Source organism: Syngnathus acus, chromosome 17 (genome assembly GCF_901709675.1).
Source record: "Syngnathus acus chromosome 17, fSynAcu1.2, whole genome shotgun sequence".
In the NCBI taxonomy this organism is placed as follows: Eukaryota; Metazoa; Chordata; class Actinopteri; order Syngnathiformes; family Syngnathidae; genus Syngnathus; species Syngnathus acus.
Window position 1 is genome coordinate 5232018 of NC_051102.1, and position 23428 is coordinate 5255445.

The 23428-nt window shown below is 42.8% G+C and overlaps 1 protein-coding gene across 2 annotated transcripts; it reads left to right on the forward strand.

Annotated features, from left to right (window-relative positions):
- Window positions 1-862: 862 nt before the first annotated feature.
- LOC119136818 lies at window positions 863-23424 on the forward strand. Of its 2 annotated transcripts, none has more exons than XM_037275577.1 (74): window positions 863-1186; window positions 1262-1309; window positions 1409-1575; window positions 1647-1717; window positions 1849-2011; window positions 2302-2439; window positions 2532-2709; window positions 2794-2930; window positions 3089-3192; window positions 3399-3564; window positions 3649-3834; window positions 3921-4073; window positions 4269-4413; window positions 4516-4674; window positions 4750-4868; window positions 4966-5154; window positions 5235-5393; window positions 5475-5659; window positions 5759-5941; window positions 6034-6125; window positions 6200-6369; window positions 6477-6630; window positions 6694-6770; window positions 7019-7199; window positions 7461-7616; window positions 7744-7877; window positions 8098-8256; window positions 8401-8584; window positions 8651-8862; window positions 8995-9183; window positions 9258-9400; window positions 9479-9638; window positions 9726-9809; window positions 10232-10369; window positions 10502-10618; window positions 10693-10785; window positions 10873-11081; window positions 11158-11351; window positions 11457-11693; window positions 11955-12184; window positions 12273-12437; window positions 12745-12822; window positions 13834-14199; window positions 14366-14710; window positions 14778-15113; window positions 15183-15314; window positions 15826-15978; window positions 16045-16161; window positions 16239-16412; window positions 16624-16828; window positions 17159-17313; window positions 17399-17511; window positions 17580-17661; window positions 17737-17874; window positions 18048-18210; window positions 18550-18665; window positions 18758-18898; window positions 19062-19175; window positions 19258-19374; window positions 19462-19620; window positions 19800-19961; window positions 20062-20224; window positions 20325-20512; window positions 20683-20775; window positions 21077-21281; window positions 21351-21538; window positions 21614-21711; window positions 21785-21969; window positions 22043-22242; window positions 22309-22477; window positions 22590-22699; window positions 22792-22908; window positions 23016-23142; window positions 23224-23424. In XM_037275577.1, the coding sequence occupies exons 1-74, from the start codon at window positions 1132-1134 to the stop codon at window positions 23232-23234; spliced, it is 11403 nt and encodes a 3800-aa protein (XP_037131472.1). In that variant the 5' UTR covers window positions 863-1131; the 3' UTR covers window positions 23235-23424. The 2 variants fall into 2 exon arrangements, with proteins under 2 accessions (XP_037131472.1, XP_037131473.1); XM_037275578.1 differs by having other exon boundaries at window positions 16245-16412.
- Window positions 23425-23428: the final 4 nt, after the last annotated feature.

Genomic DNA, 23428 nt, shown 5'->3' on the forward strand with positions numbered 1-23428 from the left:
TGGAACTACGACTCGCTCTTTTCGGCACTAACTCTTCCAAGTCCTCCACCTCCACTTGGGGCTCTTTTTTGACTTCAAACATTTCTAAGCTTCCGGCAGCTGATATGTTGTTTACATCCATGCCTTGTCTCTACGCTGTCAGTGTCGTAAATGAGTATTTGGAGTTGACGTAAAGATGCTGCCGTAAAGAGCACGGCAAAAATATCAATAAAGCGTAAATACTAATATCTGACGCTTTATATCATATATAATATAACACTCGTATCTTTCCCTAAATGCAAATAATCCATTATCTCCCACCCCAAAGTATCATAACTTTTAATCGTGTTTTTAGAATGGAGAATAGCACACTGTGTGCTTGACGGCAGTTCAATTTAGTCACGCAAAGGAAGATGAATTGAACTATTGTAAGTGACTCAATTAGTTTTTATTGCTAAGAATAAAATATATGCCCATTCATATTGTGTTGTTGCGCTTTTGGTGTATAAATAGCAGTTACTTCTTTTAACACAAAAGTGTTATTCGTCAACCAGTCAATAGGGTTTCCCATTATGTATAAGCATTAAGCTAGTAGGTTATTATTATAACCGTTATTTTGTTTTATTTCACATAGGTAATGTACATTTATCCCTTTGTTTTATTTATTGAGCATCTTGGAGCCTCTTTTTTTCTTTTTTTAAAGATTGTGAAGTGAGTTGAGTCGCGTTCACTGTCACCACACAGTGCTCATTGTATCATTTTTTTGCTTTCTAGTAAAAGCAAAATAAAAATCACACTCACTTAAATCTCATAAGTGGTGTCACATGTATTTCAAGGCATCTCTGTATATAGCAATGACTATTACAAAGTGACAGCAGTTTTCTTTACTGTCTAAACCTTGCTTTCTAACTCAAGTGCTATATGTTCAGTTACTTTTAGTTTCCAGGGATGAGAAGTGATTGGTCCAGAGTGTGTTTGTAGCTCCAGCCTGGAAGGTATTTCCTGATTGGTTGCTGTGAGCAGCGAGGGTCACTGTGGAGACCCTGCTCATACAAGTGTGGTCTTTCAGTGGTTGGGAACAGTACTTCGTTTTCATCTCACTTTCATGTGAAGCCCCTGAGGCAGAAGGACCTGCTGTGACTTGGGGCTGCAATGGCTGTGCCCTGGTTTTACTGCCTGCATGTAGCTTTTATTTGTCTCCAACTTGGTGAGTTTCAGTGTGAAGGTGACGTTTCTAAGCTTTATCAACATGTGCGAGATGTGCTTTGTCTTTTTTTTGTAGGAGCTGATTGCCTTCAGTCGTCTGATCTCTGTGATTCAAGTTGTGCAGGTAAGAAATGTTTGTGGGACTTTGTGCAAATTGCGGTTCAATGATTTTGCTGGAAAACCTTAAAATCTCATCAATAATGTTATTCATGCATGTCCTTAGCGTTCCCTACCACTGATGTGTCCTATCAGAAAGGGATGAGGTATACTTACAGGTATAAAACGGCAATCACCACATCCCTCCATGGATCAAATGCCGGCAGAAATGGACTGGTACTGGACTGTGTGGTTGATATTGATGCCATCTCTGAGTGCCATCTAAGGATGCAGGTTAGATTCTGTCTGTTTCTGTTATATAAAGAAAACACGAGATTGCTCACAATGTGGGAATTGTGTCGTAGATAAGAAATCCACAGATAAAGAGACTTTCCCCTCAGAAAGAACACTCTGTGCCTCGGTTAAAAAGTTTAAGGTAACTCCAGAATAAACATACTGCTTATGCATCAGTACTCAACGCATGCAGTGATCTTGATATATGATACTCATAGCACTCATCAGTGTTTCTGGTTCTCGGTGAGCTCAGCTGGTGTTTTTCTTACCCAGAGAGTCGCTGGAGAGAACACCCCTGACATTCTCCCTCCAGGGGGGAAAGGTCTTTACGCTATGTATCCAGGAGGGGGAGCAGATGTGGACGTTGAACATTAAAAGGGCATTTCTGAGCATGCTCCAGACCTCCCACACAGAATCTAAACATTTGGAAACAGAGGTGAGATCTGGTCCCGTTTGATATTAGTGCTGCTATGGACTCAGAATAGGGCTGCACGGTGTTGAAAAATCATGTGATATGGTTATTGAATATAGCAATATTGATATTTCAGCGATATTTAACATGGTCCTAAAGAAATTACATTTTTATTATCTGATGATAGAAAACCCCCACATACATTCATTCATAACATCATGTCTAGTGTACTAACTCCTCGTCATATTAGGTTAACATGTACACAATGAAGAGTCATGTTTTTTTATTTTATTTTAAATTGTTCCCCTCTTCAGACCGATGTGCATGGAACGTGCACTAGCTTGTATGAAAGGCGAGGGCGATTACTGTTGAAAACCAGGTTTCTGAACCAGTGTCTACAATCAAGACTGGCACAATTCTGGGCTCATTCAGTACCTGTAACAGGGGACACGGTGAGTTCATTCACATTGTCTATTTTCTTTTATATCGGTGTGTTTGATTAAAAAAAAAAAAAAAAAATTAAACATGTTTGCCTTATGAACAGTCAGTGCAGTCAGAGCTACGCTGCATTCAGGCCTATGGCTCTGCAGTTATGGAAGAGGTCAACTGTACCGAAACTGTATCCATAGCAATGTTGTCTAAGACTGCGGGACAAGTGAAGACGCAAACTGAGTCAACTTTGCGGTTGCTCAGAGCCCAGCCAGGCAGCGTTTCAGGAGCAGGTAATTGATGGAATTTGGTCTTTCATGGAATGGAAATGACAAAACACAAAAAACATCACGTACAGTATGTTATTACTCTGGCAGATTCTTTAGGTTTTGGGACGCAAGCTGACTTGGAGTTTGAGGATGAAGGAGCCGCAAGACTCGGAAATATTTTCACTCCTCACCAAATCAGCCAAACTATGCGGATGTTGTGCAGCGTCACATCCCGTCCGCAAGAGGTACATAGGTTTAAAATCCAACAGATTTCAAATGACAATACTACTCACAAAAATCTACGAGTACTGGGTAAAATTTCAGAAGATGAATTTTCCTAATTTTTTTGGAGTAGTGTAAAATATACCATAATGTGATGTTTTTTTTCTTTTCACACTTCTAGGTGTCACAATGGTTTCTTCAGTTGACCTTTCAGCTAAGAGAACTGACTCTGCCGCAGCTCAAGACACTTTGGCAGGAAGCGTCTTTCAAGTGCCGCAACGACTGGTCAGCGTTCTATTAATGAAATCATATATGCCATATCTACATGAAATGAATCTTTGTATGGCCATCAATCAATCAGCAATCAACTCTCAATTTAGCTATTCTGTTGTAAATATGTTCTTGTGTTTACTCACATTTTCATTGACGTGAACTCAACGTTCCACAACCATAGCAAATGTTTATCTAATGTCTATTCACTGTTGGGACAGGCAGCCCTTGTTGGATGCATTACCTGCTTGTGGCTCAGAAAACTGCATCACACTATTGACTGATCTCATGAAGGAGAAAGAACTGGACGACGAACAGGCTCGTTCTTTTCTCACCGCCATGGCCCTCATCCCGAACCCTTCGCCACGGATCATACACTCCCTCAATGTAGGAACATCTGGATGGCATGAAGTTGGAACTTTTTTCACGGGATGAATGAAAGCATTGAAACGCTGTGCTTTTTTGTGAAAGACTTTAGTTCATGTCCAAGAGGTGCGGGACAAAGCTCTGCTGGTTGGATCGGCCCTGATCAATCAACTATGTCAGCGTTCCATGACTCCCTGCATTGAACTTCCTCAGGTACAGGCCTTCATACAGACACTAGAAGTTGCCTTGAAGGAATGCTGTCAACCACAAGGTCCTGCAAAAGTGAAAGAGGTACAATCTTCACATTTGTAATTAATAATAATTAAGTGTCCAGTACTTGTTGTGCCTGTTTTAAATGATCCCATTTAATCCAACAGTTTATTTATGCAATGAAATCTGTGGGTAACATTGGCCTGGCTGCGTCAACCTTCATCCCTCTGTTAAATCACTGTGGACTCAACCGCTCAGCACCTTTGGAGCTGAGACTAGCCGCCATTAAAGCCTTCAGGCGTTTTCATTGCTCAACTAATGTGAGTAGATATGACAGCATTTTGCATAAAGTGAAATTATTCCTCATTGTCCCACGTTTCCTGTAAATACACAAATTTGCGGGAGCGAATTCTAGAAAGTCCATAAGTGTCTAAATTCATGCTGCATGACAGGTCGAGGTGAAGAGGTTAGCAAGAATCTGTCATGAGTGACTGACAGTAGTTTCCTTTTTTCAGACGACTTTGCTGTTACAGCTGTACCGCTCCTCCCTGGAGGATCCGGAGGTCAGGATTGCAGCATACCAGGAGCTCATGCGCTGCCCAGATCAAGATTTGTTCGAAGCGGTGAAGGTGATCTTGCGAAATGAAAACTCCAGCCAAGGTTGGTAGATGACTATTTGATTAAGAGATACTGCATAAGCAAATAAGCATGACATTTCATTTTTTAAAAAATCTTTGCCATTCATTCTGTGTGTCTGACCAGTGGGTTCATTTGTGTGGAGCCACCTAACTAATATCCTGAGAAGTGAAGACCCCATTAAGCAGACCCTCACTGAGTCTCTGCCTCACGACATAATCAGCAGAGACTTTGAAGCGGATTTTTTGAAATACTCTTCTTATTCAGACTACACAGTCACAAATGGTAAGACTGATTATTTTGCAAATGATTATTCATAAGAATGGTACACTCTTCATTCAGATTTCTCTTTTTGAACAGGCATAGGAACCACAAATGTGGAGACAACAGTCATATTCTCCCCCAAGTCATTTCTTCCGAGGTCTACCTCCGCAAACCTTACAGTATATTTTCACGGTCGAGCCAGCAACCTTCTAGAAGTGGGTGGCGTTTAAAAAAAAAAAAAATTTTTTTTAAAAACTACTACTGTGCATTTGTTTCCAGTAGGCCTCCTTACACACCCGATTTTTATTGTAGGTCGATCTTCACATTGAGAATGCTGAACCACTTCTGAAGAGCATTTTGGGTCACAATAAAGAACCCACTTCTTCGGATCAAAGGAATACAGTCTCCAAAGAGGCGAGGAGGACAAGAGGCAAAATAAATGGAGCGAAAGACTCATGTTTGTACAGCACTAACAGTTATCTGAAGCAGGCCAGGGGATTGGTGAGGTCACAACGACAACGCCGGTGTCTTATCAGAGGGCGTGTACAGTATGTGCTCAGAAATGTACATTTGTTTTTCAGTTACTCACAAGGAAAAAAATGAAAGAGGAAGGCCTGAAGTGTTGGCTTAGTGTGAAAGTGTTTGGGCATGAGCTCAGCGTGTTTACGTGCGACGATCTCTCTGCGCAAATCGACCTGATGTCACTTAGTGCAGCGGGACTGGCTGTCAAACTGCTCAAGGTGTCCTGGTGGTTGTATCATCATTGTCACCATCTGTATTAGCGTCCCAAATGGTCTCTTATGTCTCCTTTTGTTTTCCAGGGTCATGAGGTTCAGTTGAATCACAGGGCAGTGCTGTCGACACAAGAGTTGATTCTACCGTCTTTGTCGGGCTTACCTGTAAAAATAGCCACCAATACGACTTGCTTTCTTTCACTGCGGCTCAAGGGAAACATCAACTTTAGGGATACGTCTCATTTCTCCCTCACCGGTTACATTAAACCCAAGTAAATGGACATCTACAAAAAGCTATTGGAGTGTTTTATGGTCTTTGTAGTCACATCATGGACTTTGGATTCTGTGTTGAGTTGTGTCTATTTCCCCAGTGCTTTTGTAGGCTTGTCCACCAGGATGGGTGTTGATGGCACCCTGGGTCATGCTGCAGTGGACTGGATGTCTGAACTCGTGAGCTCCACCAGTTTGGATGGGAGTGTCCACATGCAGGAGGGGCAAGATCTCAGAGTCACGCTTAACACGCCGGAAGATTCCATGGACGTCATGTCTCTTAGGTAAGTGCAGATTTCCCTCCGACAAAATATTCACTGTCAAGAAACCATTTGTAGGCAAGGGTGTTTTGTCTACAACCGCATGTGTTCAACAGCTCCCGAGTATTTCAACTCAGTGGCGATCACAGAGAGGAGATTCAAGGTCCAAAGAGTCGCATCCAGCAGACTGCCTGCACACCAAAGACATGTAAGAAATTCAATTGAAATCCTCTTGACAAGCTATACAAAAAAATAAATATAGCATGTCATCTCTCCTCACAGGGTCAAAGATGGTCGGTTGGCAACTTTGCGCCAATGCATCCTACCCCACAGCTTTTGGGGGCATCTCGCTCCCACCCTCAGGTCCCACCCACCTATCCATTCGGCTGCTTAAATTAGACCGAGGTCTCCATTACTACTTGCTTGAGGCTGCCTACGCAATGGTCCCACTGGTACTAGAAAATACGATGCTGAATTTCTGTTCTTTGGTCATATTGCCATATGAATGCTATTATGATAGCATGGCTTAAGAATATCAAAAGTCTATCTTTGACTTCAGGTAGACAGCTGGTTTCCCAAAGAAGCTTCTCTCCACCTCCTCCTGGCCACTCCAAAGTCATCCATCCCCAGGGACATGTCACTCGACCTGGTCTTCAACCCTCGCAGATTTTTGCTCAGAGTGTCGCATCCTCTAAAAAGTATCATCGTACAAGGTTAGTTTGACAAACAATAAGGAGATTTGGTTTGTGAATACGTAAGGTGACTTGCTTTCACAGGGGAACTTGAACAAGAGAGGAGTTCAAAGACGGCAAAACTTGAGATAGTAATTGATGGTCTTCATTATCATGTCATGGTAAGTTTTGTATTTAGGACTAAACAATTCTTTCTCCTAATGAAACACACTGTCACAACCATCGGTGGTCCGTACAATTGATTACGATTCAATGCAATAACTGTGAATTCTGCTTTTACAAAGGGCAGAATGCTCCATTATTAAAATAATACAGAGATTTGATTGAAATATTGAATTGATATGAATCCAAGTGATTTGAAACACAAATGTCTAATGGTTTGGTCCGCTATCCATTTCCTGTACTCAAGGGTGTGGTGGACAAACAGACTCTCATCTCAGAATTTAGGACACGCTATCACTTTGAGGCCAAAATGGCTGCCAATAAAAATCCAATCATCCTTTCTGCCAATGTGACCCGTGGACTGGGCAGGAAGATGAGTTTTTCAGCCACGGTTAAGAATGTATTCAGACTACCTGCGTCACTTTCAGGTACAGTATACAAGAGACAGAACCTTTTTGTGTCTTACGGGTTATTCCAGATCTTGAGGACAATATAGGTGGTAACATCCGTAGTAGTAACATATATTTTCCACAAGTACCGATACATGCATGGTATAGACAATATATTTCATCCTCCAATTCATAAATGACCTTAATAGTCTACATTTCTCTTTTTTTTTTTTTTTTATTTAAATTTTTAATAATAATTTTGGCAATAGATTAAGATAAAATGTGTGTCGGACTCCCTAGTGGCCCTGGAACGAAGGAGGGACAGCCGCAGCAGACAGTACTCCCTGGAGGCGGAACTTCTCTTACCCGGGATAGTTGGCAGCAGAATATTGGGACTGATGGAGCAGAAAGGGGTGCTGTGGAGTTCTGCTCTTCGCCTCAAATATGGGCTGGGCGGTGAGTGTTACAAAAACATCCTGCAATATGCTTCTAAGTACGACTAATACCCGTTGCTTGGTGAAATATAGGCTGTGATATTTTTTTGGCAATGTATATCAATAATGTCCTTTGACACCTTTTGTAGACGATGCCCGGCACCTCCATCAAGAGTGCCACACATCCCAGAGTGTCAAGAGTGAGAGGCATGCTAACCTCACGTACACCATGAGAGCTGATCACGAGTTCTACTGTTCCAACACGCCTCCTATCAACCACAAAGTAAAACATATCCTAAAAGCTAATAAAACGTCATACTCCCCTTAGATATTTTATAATGATCACTAATAATGTGTTAGTGATCTTGCTTTGTCCAACCCATCAGGGGATGGAAAAATATGAACCTTACTGCATAAATTAATACAGTTTCATGGAAGAAATATTAGAATTTAGGTTGTAAATGTGTGCCGGTGCCTCTGAGAGTGTGTCGTGTTCTTGTCAGATCCACTTCAGGCATGAAGAAAGCCCCAGCCATGCGAGATCATCTGTGGATATGAGCTACGGCAAACACTGGGACGAGATCAACAACAAACACACCCTCCTTCTGAGCCAGTCCTTTAAAAATCAGTCGACACAAAATCACACCAGCTACACATTCGAGGTAACCCAGATAAGATCTGTTTCTTTTTTCGCTTTGTTTTGAACCTAACGACACTTTCATTATTTAACGACTTCTTTGTGATTTTGTCAGCTGATCCAGATTCGGACATAAAAAGACTGTGACATATTCCCCGAATCTTTTCAGTTTAATTTACAGGTTCCCGAAAAAGATTTAAACTACCGCACCCAGCTATTGCATTCTTACGTTGGACAGCTTGGCTCTGAGAGCAGCACTCATCTTAAAATCAACTACAACAACTTAATGCCACTTGTTGCTGGTTTACACTGGAAAAGTCCTCCTCATGATGCTCTACACAAGAAATGGGAAGGTGATTTGATCTCAGACACTCTGAATGTTGTTTGTGTCAACATCAAGTTATATTTGCCTACCTCAGGAACATTTAATATGGACACTCCGTGGCTGTACGTTTACACCACCCAAAAGCTGAGTCAGCACCATCACCACACGCTGCAGCTCAACTCTGAACTGACACTCAACAAATGGGTGACCGTCCGGAATCTCATCCTGGAGGCTTCCTACAGGGATAAAGGTCGCGAAAAGGAGGCCCATCTCAAGCTCCACACTCCAGCTGTAACATTCTTGCAAGTAATATGGAACGACCTCATGATTCCAAATATATTTATCATATAAGGAAGTGCAAGCAGACCTCCATCTTTATAAATGGCACAAACTGCTCTCTCACCATTCAACTTGATGTACTCTACTATCCCTTACCAGGTAGGAGGACTGGGATTCATGGGAAAGAAGAATATGAAAGCCTCTTGTTCACTCAGCTCACTGTGGACTGCTCCTCTTCGAGGCGACATCTTTTTGGAAACCATGAAATCCGGCCTCGCCCTGCAGATGTCTTCCAGCTACGGCAAACAAAACATTACCTTCACAGCTACCCTGAAAACCATCGACAAGGTGCTTGGCAGCTAACAGGAAAATATACGCGCTTGTCTTAGTTTTAACAAAATATTTACTTTATCCCATTAAAGCTTTTGAAAAAACGACAAGCGATATTGAGGGTGAGCTTGTCGGAGCCCAAGAGTCGCCCCGCTGAGTTTGAGCTTGAAGGGACGTTGGAGGAACTGAAGAAGGACAAGAAGATGTACCAAAAAACAGCATTGCTCCATCTTAAGTCTGTTCACTACTGTCATTTACACTTGTAACCTTTTGTTGTTGGGATTTGGATGTAAAAAAAAATTCTCTCCAACAGACAACCTTTCAAGTCATTTCCTCAGAAGCTTCTCCTTAGGGAGACTTTCACCATGGACCTCATGAAAGGCCTTTACATCCTGGAATCAAGAGCTGGCTTTTATGGTAATAAAGAGATCATTCACACTCTGACTGTTGGCTTCAAACGACCAAGCCCTTTTGTAAGTACAGTTGAATGAAATCATGAATTTACAAGAAGACGACTGTATTCAGAGAGTGTTTCATCGAATGCATCTCACGATGTTTAGGTTTGCTCTGCACTGATCCACCCTTTCAACACAGAAACATTTCCATCAGACTGTGAGATCTGTGTTACCATGTCCAGCAACCAAGTAAGTTTTCTTTTTACATTTTTAACCCTAGTTGTGTTACAGTGCATTTGAACTGTTTTCAAATTTGTCAGTGTACATATCATAATTAATTGAAATATAATGTGGCATTCTCACATGCCATGTTTACCTGCAGTTTATTCACGTCTTTGCACGTGCTAATCAACATTTAACTGTAATAAAATTGTATCTAATCTCATGTGCATATCTAGGCAACATTAAAGAACATTTGAATCTGTAAATTCTACTAATTTTTAAACAATTTTGACATTTTAAATTGTGACATGTAGTTTTCAAATAACCAAATCAAGACAATGGCAAAAACAGTTATTGTGTAAAAAAAAAAAAAAAAAAGCATTCCGTCTCTTTTGTAAATGTATGTAAACAGACTGAAACATGTATCAGCATTTTGGTTTTTCTTCTAGAGCCAGAAAGAAATTCGAGGAAGGCTGCAGGTCAGCAGCAAAGACAAGTTGAGTTTCTTTGGACAAGTTCTTTTCAATTCATTGTACACAAATCAGCAAGTGATAAAAGTTCGAGCAAACATCACCCATCAGCTCCAGGTAAACGAACCTCGGACACAATCTCACATTTTAAAGAAACGATAAGAGCAGATCAAATATTTTGTGCCTAAATTACACCAAATATAACGTTAGACGAACCTTCTGACAAGTGAAATATGTTTGCTGTTACAGCTGCAAATCCCCTCATTTGCTCTGCTGGAGGGGGATGTATGCTGGAGCCCCCAAAACAACACAGAATTTGATTATCTAGTTCACGGGAGGCTGAAAATTGAGCGACAAGAATGTCAAGTGAGTCAATAGTTGAGCTCTTTGTTAAAGTATAAATGGCGAGTTGCTTTTCCGAAACCTCATCTTCCTTTCAGCTTTCAATGCAGCTCAACGGAACATCAGACAAAATTCATCTTTATTCATCTCTCAAGCATCCTTTCAAATCTAAAATTCCCAAATCTCTAGAGGTGAGATGTTCCTTTCTTCCATTTTTTTTTTTTCTTTTTTTTTTTGGACATACCAATCTCTAATGATATTGTGATTTTCATGTTAAGGCAAAATCCACTGCTGACATGTCCAGAGGAATTAGCTCCATTCGTGTGACTGCTGATGGGCAAGACAAGCTGATGCTGGATGCCCAGATCTCCCACTTACTCCTACAGGAGGACAAATCTGTGCTACTGCGGCTCAATTTATCGCAGAGTTTGCTGCATGGTCTCACCGACTTGCATGTCAAAATGGCTGCAAACACGTCGCCACACAGGTAACCATCGACTTCTCAGTGGCTAACCAACGTATTGATATTTGGCTAGTTTACTTCTTTACTTCTGCCCTTCTAGTGTGTCTCTACACGGTTCCTATACAGAGGGACGCAACACTCTGTTGGCTCAGGTGAAATGTTCTCGAAGCAACAACAATGGTCTTCAGCTCGCAGTGTCGGCGACGCTGAGGCATTCAATGACTAACCTCACTATTCTGCCCTGCATCCTGGGAGTAGATGGCAAAATGGAACTGTCTGACAACATTACCGAAGGTAAAATTATTTATATATATATTTCTTCATTTTTATTTATTTTCAATTTTATTTATTTATTTGGGATTCTTGATTTGAGTCGTGTAAATTATTCAAACCATCTAGGGCAAGTAAGAGTTAGAGTGGAGGAGACTTTTTACAGCATGGATCTGAGCCATCAGGAGGAAAAGGAAGACCTTCCTGGCAGGTTGGAAAAGAAAGTGTCTCCCACCCATAGCTGGATGTGTATTCTGTCGGGGGCAGAGAATGTCTGTGTGAATGTGAGTAAGCAATTGGAGAAAAAAGGAAGGGGTGAGGTCCACATCCAGCTGTCTCACTCATCCCAACTACTCAATACCACAGGTAATTAGTAATTATCACTTGATTCAATCAGATATACTTAGTATTCAATTACTGTGGTATTACACCCAGTGTTGAATTTAGTTCACTGCCATCATACGGTTCTGGTATGTCCGATTTTTGCTCTCAGTCGAGGCAAACAATCAACCGAACGATGAAAAATTCATCAATTGGGTCACTCAAGGCACTACTGTATTTTCAGAATGAATTTTTCATTTCATCAACATTGCATACTAATCATTTCTTGTTGTGTGACTCTATTAGGGATTCCTACGAGTAGTCGTGTGCAGGTGAGTTGGGACCAGGATGACAGTAGATTGTCAGCCTTTCTCCAACTGCAGGCTGGACCTGAGCATTTAAAAGGTGAGTTGAATGGTGGCAGGACAAAGCAGCTTGTGCCACGATGGGAAATCCTCTCAACATTGCAGCACAGAGTCAAAGCACTCCAGAGAAGAGGCATACCGAGCTCCATGCATGCCGCAGCGCATTGCGAGGTGTCCAAAACTATTTTCTTCTTATCCATTTCAGTATGGCTTTTCATTTGTTTGTGCCGGTTTCATTGATTTTGTTTTTCCCTAACAGATAGGTACAATTGGGTTGGACACAAGGCTGGTATTTCAAATGGAAGAGAATAAAATGATGGATGCCCTTTTAGTTGTCGGAACAAAAAACAACACCGCTGTATTCGCAGCATCCTTCTGGCAAGAGATAAACTTTCTGCGGGGGATCATACCTGCCATGTTGCAGGTCAGTTTTCCGCTTTTGCATTTTTCAACCGTGACTTGTTTTCGTTGATTTTCTTTTTGACATGGTTGCAATCCATCGTAAGCATAATGATTCCCGACCAACTCCTTGTGAAGATGTTTGAAAGTACAAAAAAAACCATCTTACTTTATTATTCCTACATAAAAATAAGACTTCAGGGGCCTTGAGTTTGACACCTGTGTTTTATAGTTCGCATCCTTAATGTGCCGTCCCACAATGTTATTTTCTTTTCTAGTTTCTGCTTTGAACAACAAAGTCTGACAACATGCAGGGGGCTTTGTTTTCACAGATGAACTGCACAGGGGACACGGCCACAGACCATCTCTCCGCGCGGTGTTATGGAGACGTGGCGGGTCGCCCAGTGGAGGTACGAGCATTTCGCTCTCATAGACCTCATAACAGGCTCTGCTACGCTATAGCACTTGCGCACCCAAGCCTCAGCGCTGAAGCTAAAGGCTGTTTGAGTCCAAATGGTCAGAGGGAGTTCAAAGCGAACATCTCTCATTCATCTGTCGTACTGTCGAGTTCTTACGGAGCGCCGACAAAATGTGCCCTCAGACTGCTTCTCCGACCTGGGCCTCAGAGATGGGCCTTGGGGATTGGATTGGTGGTGGACTCGTGGAGGACTGACTTGAATTTGGGAATGAGAGTGGAGAAGGGCGGGCTGTATGGCTGGCATGGACAACTTGAATACGGAGGTCACCAGATGATAGAGAAAGCTGAGATGATTGGTCGTGTGAGGTTGGAAAGCTGGTGTCACATCTGGGCAGATGTTAGGACATTGTGGGATTCAGTCAGTTCGACTCTGCTGGTGTCTTTGCGATGCAAAGGGAAGGGAAGGTTAGTGCTGGAGCAGATTAGAAGACTCCACCAGAATGAAATACAGAAGACGTCTTTAATGGCACACGGACAAGCTGTGAAAGATGGACTGAAAGCTGCTCTTCACTTCCAAAACCATCAAGACTCCATCCATTGCCTCTTCTCTCAGCTAATGAAGGAACGGAAAGCTGAAGGGCAGCATCAATGGGCCTCGCTCTTCTGTGCTTTTGAGTCCTCCCCCTCACTCAGGATGACGCTTCACCAAAACGTGTCTCTCGGAGTAGCAAGTGATGAATGTTCCATGCTTCTGCTGAATCAACAAAGGAGAGGAGAGGACAGGAGGAGCCAGTGGAATTTTTGGGGTCATCAGCAATGTGTCTTACTGAAGGTTAGACAGGAAACAAGATGCATGTCACAAATCTTGTTTCCTCGCTAAAGGAAAGCAGCGGAGACATTTTCATACTGGACATGACTCACTACTTTCCATTTGAGTCGAATTGATGTTTACTCCTTTACAAAGCGAATTATTCAAATGCATTCTTCCTTTTTGTTTTTACAGACGCTCCAACCCTCACAGACATCAATGAACATCTCCATCAATCGTTCTGGTTCCTCTACAAATGTCAGCATTGATCTCGTAGCTCAAGATGAACAGAAAGGCAGCATGAAGTTGTTGCTCACTTTTCAGCCTCGACTTTGTTTGAACACATCGGTCCAGCACTCTGTGGAGGCAATACAAGCACTGGGGATTCCTTCGAATGGAGCGTTGCTCGTCAGTCTCTCAGCAACACACCCGCCTTTTATGAAGGTTGGTCTGGAGATTGGAAATTGTCACTTCAGTGGCCTTTTGAATAAGTCTTCGGAAGCAGAGAGCAACAGATTTTCTTACAGTGTCGAGGTGGCCAACTATTGCCCAGTCCTAAAGGTAAGAAACAGTGAACAGCATTGTGAAGATTTTTTATTTGGCTTGTTCTCCTATGTAAGGGGTCCCTGGACTGAAAAACATTGAGTGGTCTGCATGAATAAGTGTGACAACTATGCAACACAAGCAAGCCACAAACGTTCTTCTCATCATGTTTCCTCTTCCTCAGGGAACGTTCATTCCTGCGACCCTGGTTCTTCACGGGTCTTTGTCAGGGGACCCATGCAGGCGTATGATCAGCTCCTCTCTGAGGGCAGACAAGCAAGAGCTCACTTTTCAGCTACGGGATTCCTGCAGCTCCCCGCATCTCTCTGCAACTCTTACCCACAATATGTCAGGGTTGAGGAGCCGAGGTGTTCCTCCGATGGTCATCGTTGAGGCCACTGCTCCAGGAGGCGCTGAGCAGACCGGGGCTCTGTTCCTTAAAGCTGGAACTTGTCAGATAAGATTTGTTGAGGACCAAGACAGAGCACGGCAGTTCTGGGCTCTGCAGTCGGATTGCCCAACGTTACAGGTATGCTTTTGGGGAAAAATACTCAAAACTATTTCCAATGACCAATTTTTTTTAAATTTCACCTCAGACTCAGTTGAACGGATCAGCATGGCGGGAGGCTGATGGCAAATGGGCAGTCACGGTGGACGCAAATTTGGACGGCAAAAAGAGTTTCCTGCAGCTTGTTGCACAGGCATGGCCAGAGTTAAGTGTGGAGGTTGAGTTGAGGCACAAGCTTCCTGCTCTGGGACATTTCCCCGAACACACCAAAGTGATGGTAATGGGCAAGCTTGGCAAACAACAATGTGCCGCAGAGGCCCTCTTTCGATTTGATGAATGTGCCGTGAGAGCCAGAGGATTTGTGATGTCACGTTCTGGCCTGCAGGGCTCACTTGTGTACCACAACAACTGCAGTGTCATTCAGGTATATGCACAATGTCATTTCCACAATTGCCTCATGTTTGTTTGAATTCCTCACATGTGTGCTTTCTAGGAGTGGGGTAGTCCAGACATGATGCAGGCATCTGGATCCTTGATTGTTACCCCAATTTATGCTGAATCGCAAGTTTCCATGGCGATCGACAATGCTGAGATGCATTCGTTAGTTGCTCTTAAAAAAAACAAGGTTTGAAATTCATACTAGAGAATGCAATTTCTGTAGTCATAGTAAAGTAAAGCTGTGAAATTGTTGAAGTGGGCGTACAAGTTGGAATGGTTTGAATCATTTGTAAAATGTTTAGTCAGCGTACAAAATGTTATTTTGTGAATGTTGTCATGGAGAATGCGGAAGATTGAATAATGTGGGAATTTTCAGGATGTGAAAAGTAGTTCCCAAGGAATGAGAAATGTTTTTGTTCAAAGTCTCATTTGCTCAAATGTTGTCTTGTTTTTTTGTGGAAAATGTGAAATTGGGAAAAACAAGAGACTTTTTGGATTTTCTCTGAAGTCTTAAATTTTGTCAACGTTTGAAAATTTCAATGGCTTAACTCGGTTGAGATATACGTGGAAGGAGTACGGGAGAATTCATATTTGTTGTTTTTGGTGCACAATAACTGATAGTTGTGCAGAATTCACCCAACAAACAATCGGATCCTCTGAGATCCATAAGACCACTTTTTTTTTTTTTTATTCCCCAGGCACACAATGAGGTAACGCTTCATTTCAACCACTCCATGCCCCTGTTAAAGAAGCTCGGTCTCACGACTGACACAGAAATGTCTCTGAGTTCTGGGACTCATGACAATCAGTCATATTATTACAGGATACACTGCAGAGCACAGAACCAAAAGGTAAGAAGATTGTGAAATGTATTGCTATACTTTTTGAAAATCAAAATTGCCCTGTCTGCATTACAGTTAGATCAAGAGACGATCATGGAGAAAGCGCATCAGACAGTTCTTGTCAAGAGTCATTTCCAACATACACTGAGTTACCTAAATTCAGTGGGAATCCCTGGCAACAGCAGTATCCAGGTAATTTTAGCCAATCACCAACTTTGACAATTAAAGAGGCAATATTTCCGATACTAACTTGTGCGTTGATTATATAGTTGCAGATTGGGTCCTCTGAGGGGAAGACTCTAACCGTAAATGCCCGATTTGGACATCAGCGAGCAGGACTGAGGCTAAATATGAAATGTTTTCCCGTGAGCAAAGAAATACAAGCAATCATATGGCAGAGTTCATCGTGGCTACAGCAAAGAGGAATACCGCACAATATCGAGGTACGGTATATGTAGAACAACAGTGGCATGCATTTCAAACAGTCATGTAAAGATTTTTTTTTTTTTTTTATTGTGTTTTTTTTTTATATTGAACTAACATTTTTTGGGAATGGAATATGTTTTTTTTAAATAGAAACGAATTGTTGCTCACAAAGGTGACATAAGAGTCTATGCATAAATGTATTTATGTTTTTATTTATTTGTCTTGAAGGGCTTATGTTCCATTCAAGGGACATTGTCCCAGCTTCTGTCCAAGGCGCAGGTTACTGTAGATGGGCATAAGCTGCTGGACTCTGGTCTGAATATGAGCTTGGTTGATGGACGTCTGGCTGTACTTCTCTCCTACTCTCCCTCGCCTTCAAATCAAACATGGAAATATTTCAGTCTCAACACTGCAGTGACCATGCACTTTAAAGGTCAGATTGATTTAACAACTGGAATCAGAATATTAAAAAAAGCATCCAAGGAAGGGGAAATCAAAAGCTCTCCCATACACACTACCTAGCGACTGGAGTTATTCCGTGACCATGCTTTGTAACTCAAAACACTAGTCTCTCAAATCATCTTTCTGCATTGAAATGAATAGAAATGCCGTTAATCCGTTCCAGACCCCCCCCTCCTCCAAAAACCAACAACCAAAATATTCATTTGAATCTCTCGTAGTGAGTCATTCATTTGTATACATTTTTTATTAAATCCTTATCAAATATTTTGTATCTTGTTATGAGGTGGCATCTTCTCTACAGGTCCTGTAAGGAGCATCTCAGCGCTTGCTCATAATCATGATTGGAGCATTCGCTTGGTTGGAGATGTTGCAGGCTGGGGGTTACAGGGAGTGACCAAAGAGGGCAGAGTTACTCTCAAGCATACGAGAGCTGGAGACTCCAGTCCTGCCTTGCAGGTAGTAAACCTTAAAATCACAGAGCAGAAGGCTTCAACCACGACTATTTGTAGATCACCAACCATCTCTGTGTTTGTTCATTTAGGTTGAAGCATGGGGAAGACTGTCTGGGTCACAGCTGAAGTGCTCCATGGCAGTGAACCCTGAACTCATGTCCTCACTTGCAATCATCATCCAAGGACATCATCTCCCCAACAGGTAGGCGTGCAAATAATACATAGATTAATGTGTGCAAATAATAGATGACAAAATGTGGTTTTGTCCAGCAAGGACCTGATGGTGAAGGTGGTCCAGAGTATTCCCAAAATGCAGATCTACTTACCAGCACAACTCAGTTTCCACTCACAGGTCGGTTGTATCGGTCAGTAACGACCGAGGCAGACTTGACATCTGGTAACAAATGATCTGCCTCCTCCTATCTAGTTCAACCAATCCCGGTCCGGTGTGGGAGGTTCGGTGGAGGTGCTGTCCGGCAAGAGGCGACTATGGAGCCTTGGGGAGTTGGCGGTAATTGACAGTGGATACAGACATTGTCTGGAGCTCAAACACTCGTACCCTCAGGTATTGTTGATATTTTGTACACCGGCATTTTATCTGTGCCAGGATACGGCTTCACCTGGTGCTTCTCAGTGGTAGCAGTTTTTCAAATACCCTGGCAGGCAATATTGTACTTCCAATAGAGTATGACATTAAAAGAGTGCCACGCATCACTCGGAATTGTTTGCATTTTATAGTTGAAGCTGCTTCCAAGGACTGTTGCGCTGAAGACTATATATGAAGCCAGGAACTGGAGTTACCTCGTGCAACACGGAGCCTTGTGGGGAAAGCAGGAGTTCACTTTGTCAGGGCTTTACACAGCACCTCCATCACCGGAGAGCGGGAATCGGACCCTAAAAGGTAAGTAAAAAGGGAGGGCTGAGTTGTTGTAAAACTCTCTATGGCTGTATTATACTGCCCCTAGTTGGTCAATGTGCACACATCAGAACCTTTTCAAATTATTTTATTATTATTTTTATTATGAATTAAATACTCTATCATTTTCCTTTCACACGGATCTCTTTATTAATATGCTGCAGCATATTGGTTGGGATCACTGCTGTATTCACTGGAACATTTGGTGTTTCATCCATTTTTTATGTTCTGCGTTTTCTCAGCCTTTTATCAACTTTCAGATGTTTTTTTTTTTTTAAATCATGTTCAGTGTACAGTTTTTGACTATACTGTGATTGATTGTAGTTCAGATCAAGTGCCAGCCTCGTTTGATCAATTTGGATGTAGCACTGGAGCGATCCTTCCAAGGCCATCTGGACAGCATTTCTCTAGACTGGATGAGACATGGTCGACTGGAACAGGTGGCGTTTCAACACAATGAAACTGATGACTGTCATCTTTTTTCTTGGGGAAAACACATTTGTTGTCACATTTGGCTTTTGTCTGTTTCAAGATCAGAGCTCTCGGTTTGTGGAGTCAATCTAAGGAGATGAATGAGACCAAGTTGGAGCTGAAACAGCCCTTCTCGTCATTTGCTAGCCAGATTTCCCTTCACACGCTCACGCACAACGCTGCGCGCAGCTTCCAGCAGATGGTGGGACATGTTTATGTTCATACCATACATTTATACTTGAGTAAAATATTCTTCTTTAATTGTGATCAAAAGTACTGTTTACATGTGTGGGGTGGTTGGAGTGGGTCATAAATCTTCCACATAAATGAGTGTATCCTTATTTGACTATTTTTGCTCAACTCAGACCCAGCTGTCATTGGTCAGTGGAATGCCAGTCAACGTTTCTATCAGCCTAAACAAACGATGGCAGCACAACTCCAGCAGGGGGCAGGCATGTGCTCAGTTGTCATCCCAAACGGTGGGGGAAGCAAATATGTCAATCTTAATTCATCAAGGTTTCATCTTTATTCTGAACCTATTAATAGTATATTTGTGTGTAGATGGCGGTGTCTCCTGTCAAGGGTTGTGTCTCACTTAGCCAGGAAGGAAACCTGTTCTCACAAAATGCTGAGCTACGATGGGGCAACAGGAGTGTAAAACAAGGCATAAAGTATCAGGTACGCACACTTTGCAAAAGCTTGTACTTCTAATGATGATAAATTCTCCTTCTTTTTGCATATCGAATTATTTTGTGTTTCTTTTAGAAAGGTGCACGAGGAATGCACAGCCTCCACGTGAACGTCGGCCTGGACAAGGTGTCTCCTGCACCTTGTCCCTCACATTCAGTCTTAACTAAAATCCAAAGCAATCTCAGAGATCGCTTTGAATACACAGTTTTGCTAGCCCTCTGCCCCCCACAGCCTGTAAGTATACGACTTCCTGTCAGGTAACTGATGTAAAAAAAATAACAATGCCATCTAAATTTCAATGGAGAAAATTGATTCGGGTAAATCGAGTTAGCTGCTAGGTCACGGAACAAAATTCAGCGCTAATGTATCAACATCTGTACTGTACTCTTTCCTTGTGTGTTTGTGTCTTTCAGACTGTGACGTGGTCAGGATCCCACAGGCTGAACTCCGGAGAGGAGTTGTTTTACACGCAGTCTCGTCTGTCCGTAACGGGACGCCCCAACCTGTGCAGCCTCACGCTCGCCCTGACCAACTCGTCTACTGCTCAGCGCTCCAATGTGACTCTCTTTACTGAGGTAAATCAAAATTTGGGAACTCTCTATTTCTGCTAGTAAAATTGATTTGTTGTTGAAATTCCTCCTTGAGTGACAATAACGAGTATCGTCCATCCATCAGTCCAGGATGGGGAATTGGAGTGTGGAGGTAGGAGGCAGTGTTTTGTCATGGCTCCAGGGGTCTGGTCTTCTTGTACGCGCTAGACTGGACCACAGAGAGGAGATGTGGTTGAATAGCACAAAGGAGGGAAGATGCATTCAGACCACTGCAGGTTATAAAAACGGTACAGAATGAGACGCATAATTGAATATACTGCACCTGATTCATAATAAAGTGTCCAGTTAGTATAGTACACTGTATATTATCTATTTGTGTATGTATAGGTACTGGGCTGAGGGAGAACCTTTCTGTGGTGGCATGTTTGGGAACAAGTCACAATTTGATGCTGGATGTACAAAAAAGAGATGGCAGCAGCCAAGTGGAAACTTTGGCAAGTCTGACTGCGGGAGCAGCCCATCAAAAAATGACACTGAGAGCAAGCGGCTGTGTGGAGAGCCTTACTGCAGTTGAGGTATCACTGCTTCTGATATGTTACAGCATTTCAGCAAGCATAGATATGCTCCACTCATTGGATATAATACAAAAAATACTGAGACAGAGAAAGTCAAATCAAGTTGACCTCAAGAGTCAAATCTTTGTGAGTCTTTTTACATGACGTATTTCATGTTTTTTTTTTTAAAGACACGAATTCAAGCTGTCAGCTCCCAGGTCAGAAAGAAGTTGTTGGAGAGAATCAAGATCATGAAATATCTCCTTGCTGAATTTAAACAACAGGTGACTAACTGGCTAATATGTTGCAAATATCTCATGAGAATTTATTGGCACTCACGGACGTTGTTTTGAATTCCTTTCTTTCCCGATGTCTCAATTTCTTAGCATCGGTGAATAATGTCTCGCCACAAAATAAAACATTTTTACAAGCAGTTTTCCTTCTCTCCACTCCAGAGACAGCGAGTTGCTCCAAGAGCTGAGCGCCATTCCTTTCTTTCCCAATGTCTCAATTTCGTAGCAATTGTGAAATATGTTGTTATGCCGCAAAATAAAACATTTTACAAGCAGTTTTCCTTCTCTCCAGTCCAGAGACAGTGAGTTGCTCCAAGAGCTGAGCGCCATGCCTCTGCTTCTTGCCCAACAAGCCGAGTCCCTTTTGGGACACGGAAGCAAGAGTTCGTCGGCTCAGTGGTACGGTAGCTCCCTTCGGTATCTCGTCACCACGAGCCTGCCTCGTTGTCTCAACCTTTTACAGCACACCTCGCTGCTGGGACAGATGGAGCTGAAGAGTAAGTCACCAGATAGCTATCAAAGCAGCACCAGCAGTATTTTGATAACAAGATGTTTGCTGTGCACAGGGCCCCTGGCCACTCTCGCAGGCGTGTACCAGGATGTTAAAGGCCAGCGGGTGGACGATGTGTGGAGGCAGGCTGTCGTTTTGTGGACTGACAAACTTCTGCAGGCCTCGCCCGTTTTGCTGAAGAGCCCTCAGCTAAGGCCACTAGCGCGAGGAAGCATGACTGTGCTCAGCCGTGCCGTGGATTTTGTAAGAAACTCTCTCGATACGTCTTTTTCTTATTAATATCATGCTGCTGATTTTCCATCATTTCACATTTATTAGGCAGGCCAACAGACGTACCACTGGGTGGAAAGCAAAATGGCAGTGGCTCTTTCTGGGCTCAGGAAACAACTAGCATCACTCTATAAATACTCCGCCAGGTACTTCACTCGTGTCTCGGAAATATGTGAGGAGAAATGTAGTTCATGGAAATGTGTTCATTTGTCTACCCAGTGAGTGTTCTGTGGCTGTGTCTATATGGTTGCCCCCTCTGCCCTGGAGCCGTGTGTCTGAAGCCGGTCTGGTGGGGATCCTTTTAGAAGAGTGTCTTCTGAAGCCCCTGCAAAGCCTCGCCTCAATTCAACCCACTGCTGAACTTTACCGCCTCAAGAGGAGGATCATGGACAGCCCATTTATTTGTAAGAACCACTTGTCATTCAGTCTTATGAACTCTGCTCCTTACATTTGAATTTTGTCCCCCCCTTCCAACAGACCAAGCTCTGCTCGTGGCAGATCAATTTGTAGTAACGTTCGATGGCCATCTTTATGAGCTGCCAAGCTCGTGCCCATTTCTACTGGCCCAAGATACCAGTGCTGACCCCTCATTCACACTTGTGCTCAATTCAAATCCACACAACCTCCTTTTGCTCAGGTTGAATAATAGCACTGTCAGCATTCAGCGCAATGGACAGGTATAGGACAATTCTCCATGACGTCACACATTCTTTCAGAAGTTGTAAGAGTTGTTTGTGCTACAGGTGAAGGTTCAATGCAACAACACTGTGACACACATGTGGCGAAGCCATGGGGGTGTCACTGTCCATAGGGGATCGCACATCGTGGAGGTGTCCAATCACAACGGCGTGTCAGTCTTATGCGACCTGAGGATCGAGTTGTGCAGCTTGACTCTCGACGGATGGTCGCACGGTAGGAAAGATGTGCTTGTTTAAATGTGTCAGCTCTCATCGCTCGCAATCAAAGCAAACAATCGACCGAATGGCGAAGAAAGACTCTTAAGTCAGGTCACTCGTATCTCAAGGTACATCGACTGGTGCGTTGGGGACCAATGACAACGAAGCGGGCAATGATTCACCTTTGCGTGATGGTTCCCAAGCTGAAAATATGAAGGAGTTTTTCTACAACTGGCAGGTAAGTCTGATGTTTATTTTTTTGCACCCAATTTACCATACTATAACTTCTGGTTAAAATCGAGAGTATATATCTATATGCTCTGTGCCTAGATGAACTCAGAGTGTGCGAGACCAACAGCTAACATGGAATTTGTAGCCACGAGTGCAGTGACGTGTGACTTTCTTTTCTCCTCGCCTGATTCTCCTCTAAGTCCCTGTTTCAGGGTGGTGAGTATGAAAGCTGCTAGAATTGGTTGTTTGGTGAGGTTGATCCGCGTCGTCAGCAGGTTGCAACGCAGGCGCTGGAAGTGATTTGTGTGCGTCTGCGCTATCAGGTGGATCCTGGCCAGTTCTCCTCGGTTTGCGAGTCAAGCTCCTCCACGGCTCCTTGTCGATTAGCGTCTGCTTTTGTTCATCTGTGCCAACGCAACTACGTCCCCCTTGAGGTGCCGGTTCAGTGCGGTAAGTCAGGCCCTCGTATTCATCCACTTTTTGCGAATAGTTTATATTTCTTCTGATTTTTTTTTTTTTTTTTTTTCCCAGTGCAAGGTTAAAGATGGAACAAATTTTTGAAGAGCCAAAATAAGACATTCATGCCTTGTTTGCTGCTGCTGCTGCAACTGTTTCTACTTTTATAGCCCTAGTTTGGGACATTCTTACAACTTTATACAGACAGATGAATGTGAATAACTAAAAATAGCAATCTGTTAATAGTTTTTTTTCCCCCATGTTGTACAAACAATGAAGA

Coding starts and splice junctions, on each gene's coding strand:
- LOC119136818 (XM_037275577.1), top strand. CDS start 1,132: ATGGCTGTGCCCTGGTTTTACTGCCTGCATGTAGCTTTTATTTGTCTC. Junction 8,863..8,994: donor CAGCTGTAACATTCTTGCAA/GTAATATGGAAC, acceptor ATCCCTTACCAG/GTAGGAGGACTGGGATTCAT. Junction 9,810..10,231: donor TTACCATGTCCAGCAACCAA/GTAAGTTTTCTT, acceptor TTTTTCTTCTAG/AGCCAGAAAGAAATTCGAGG.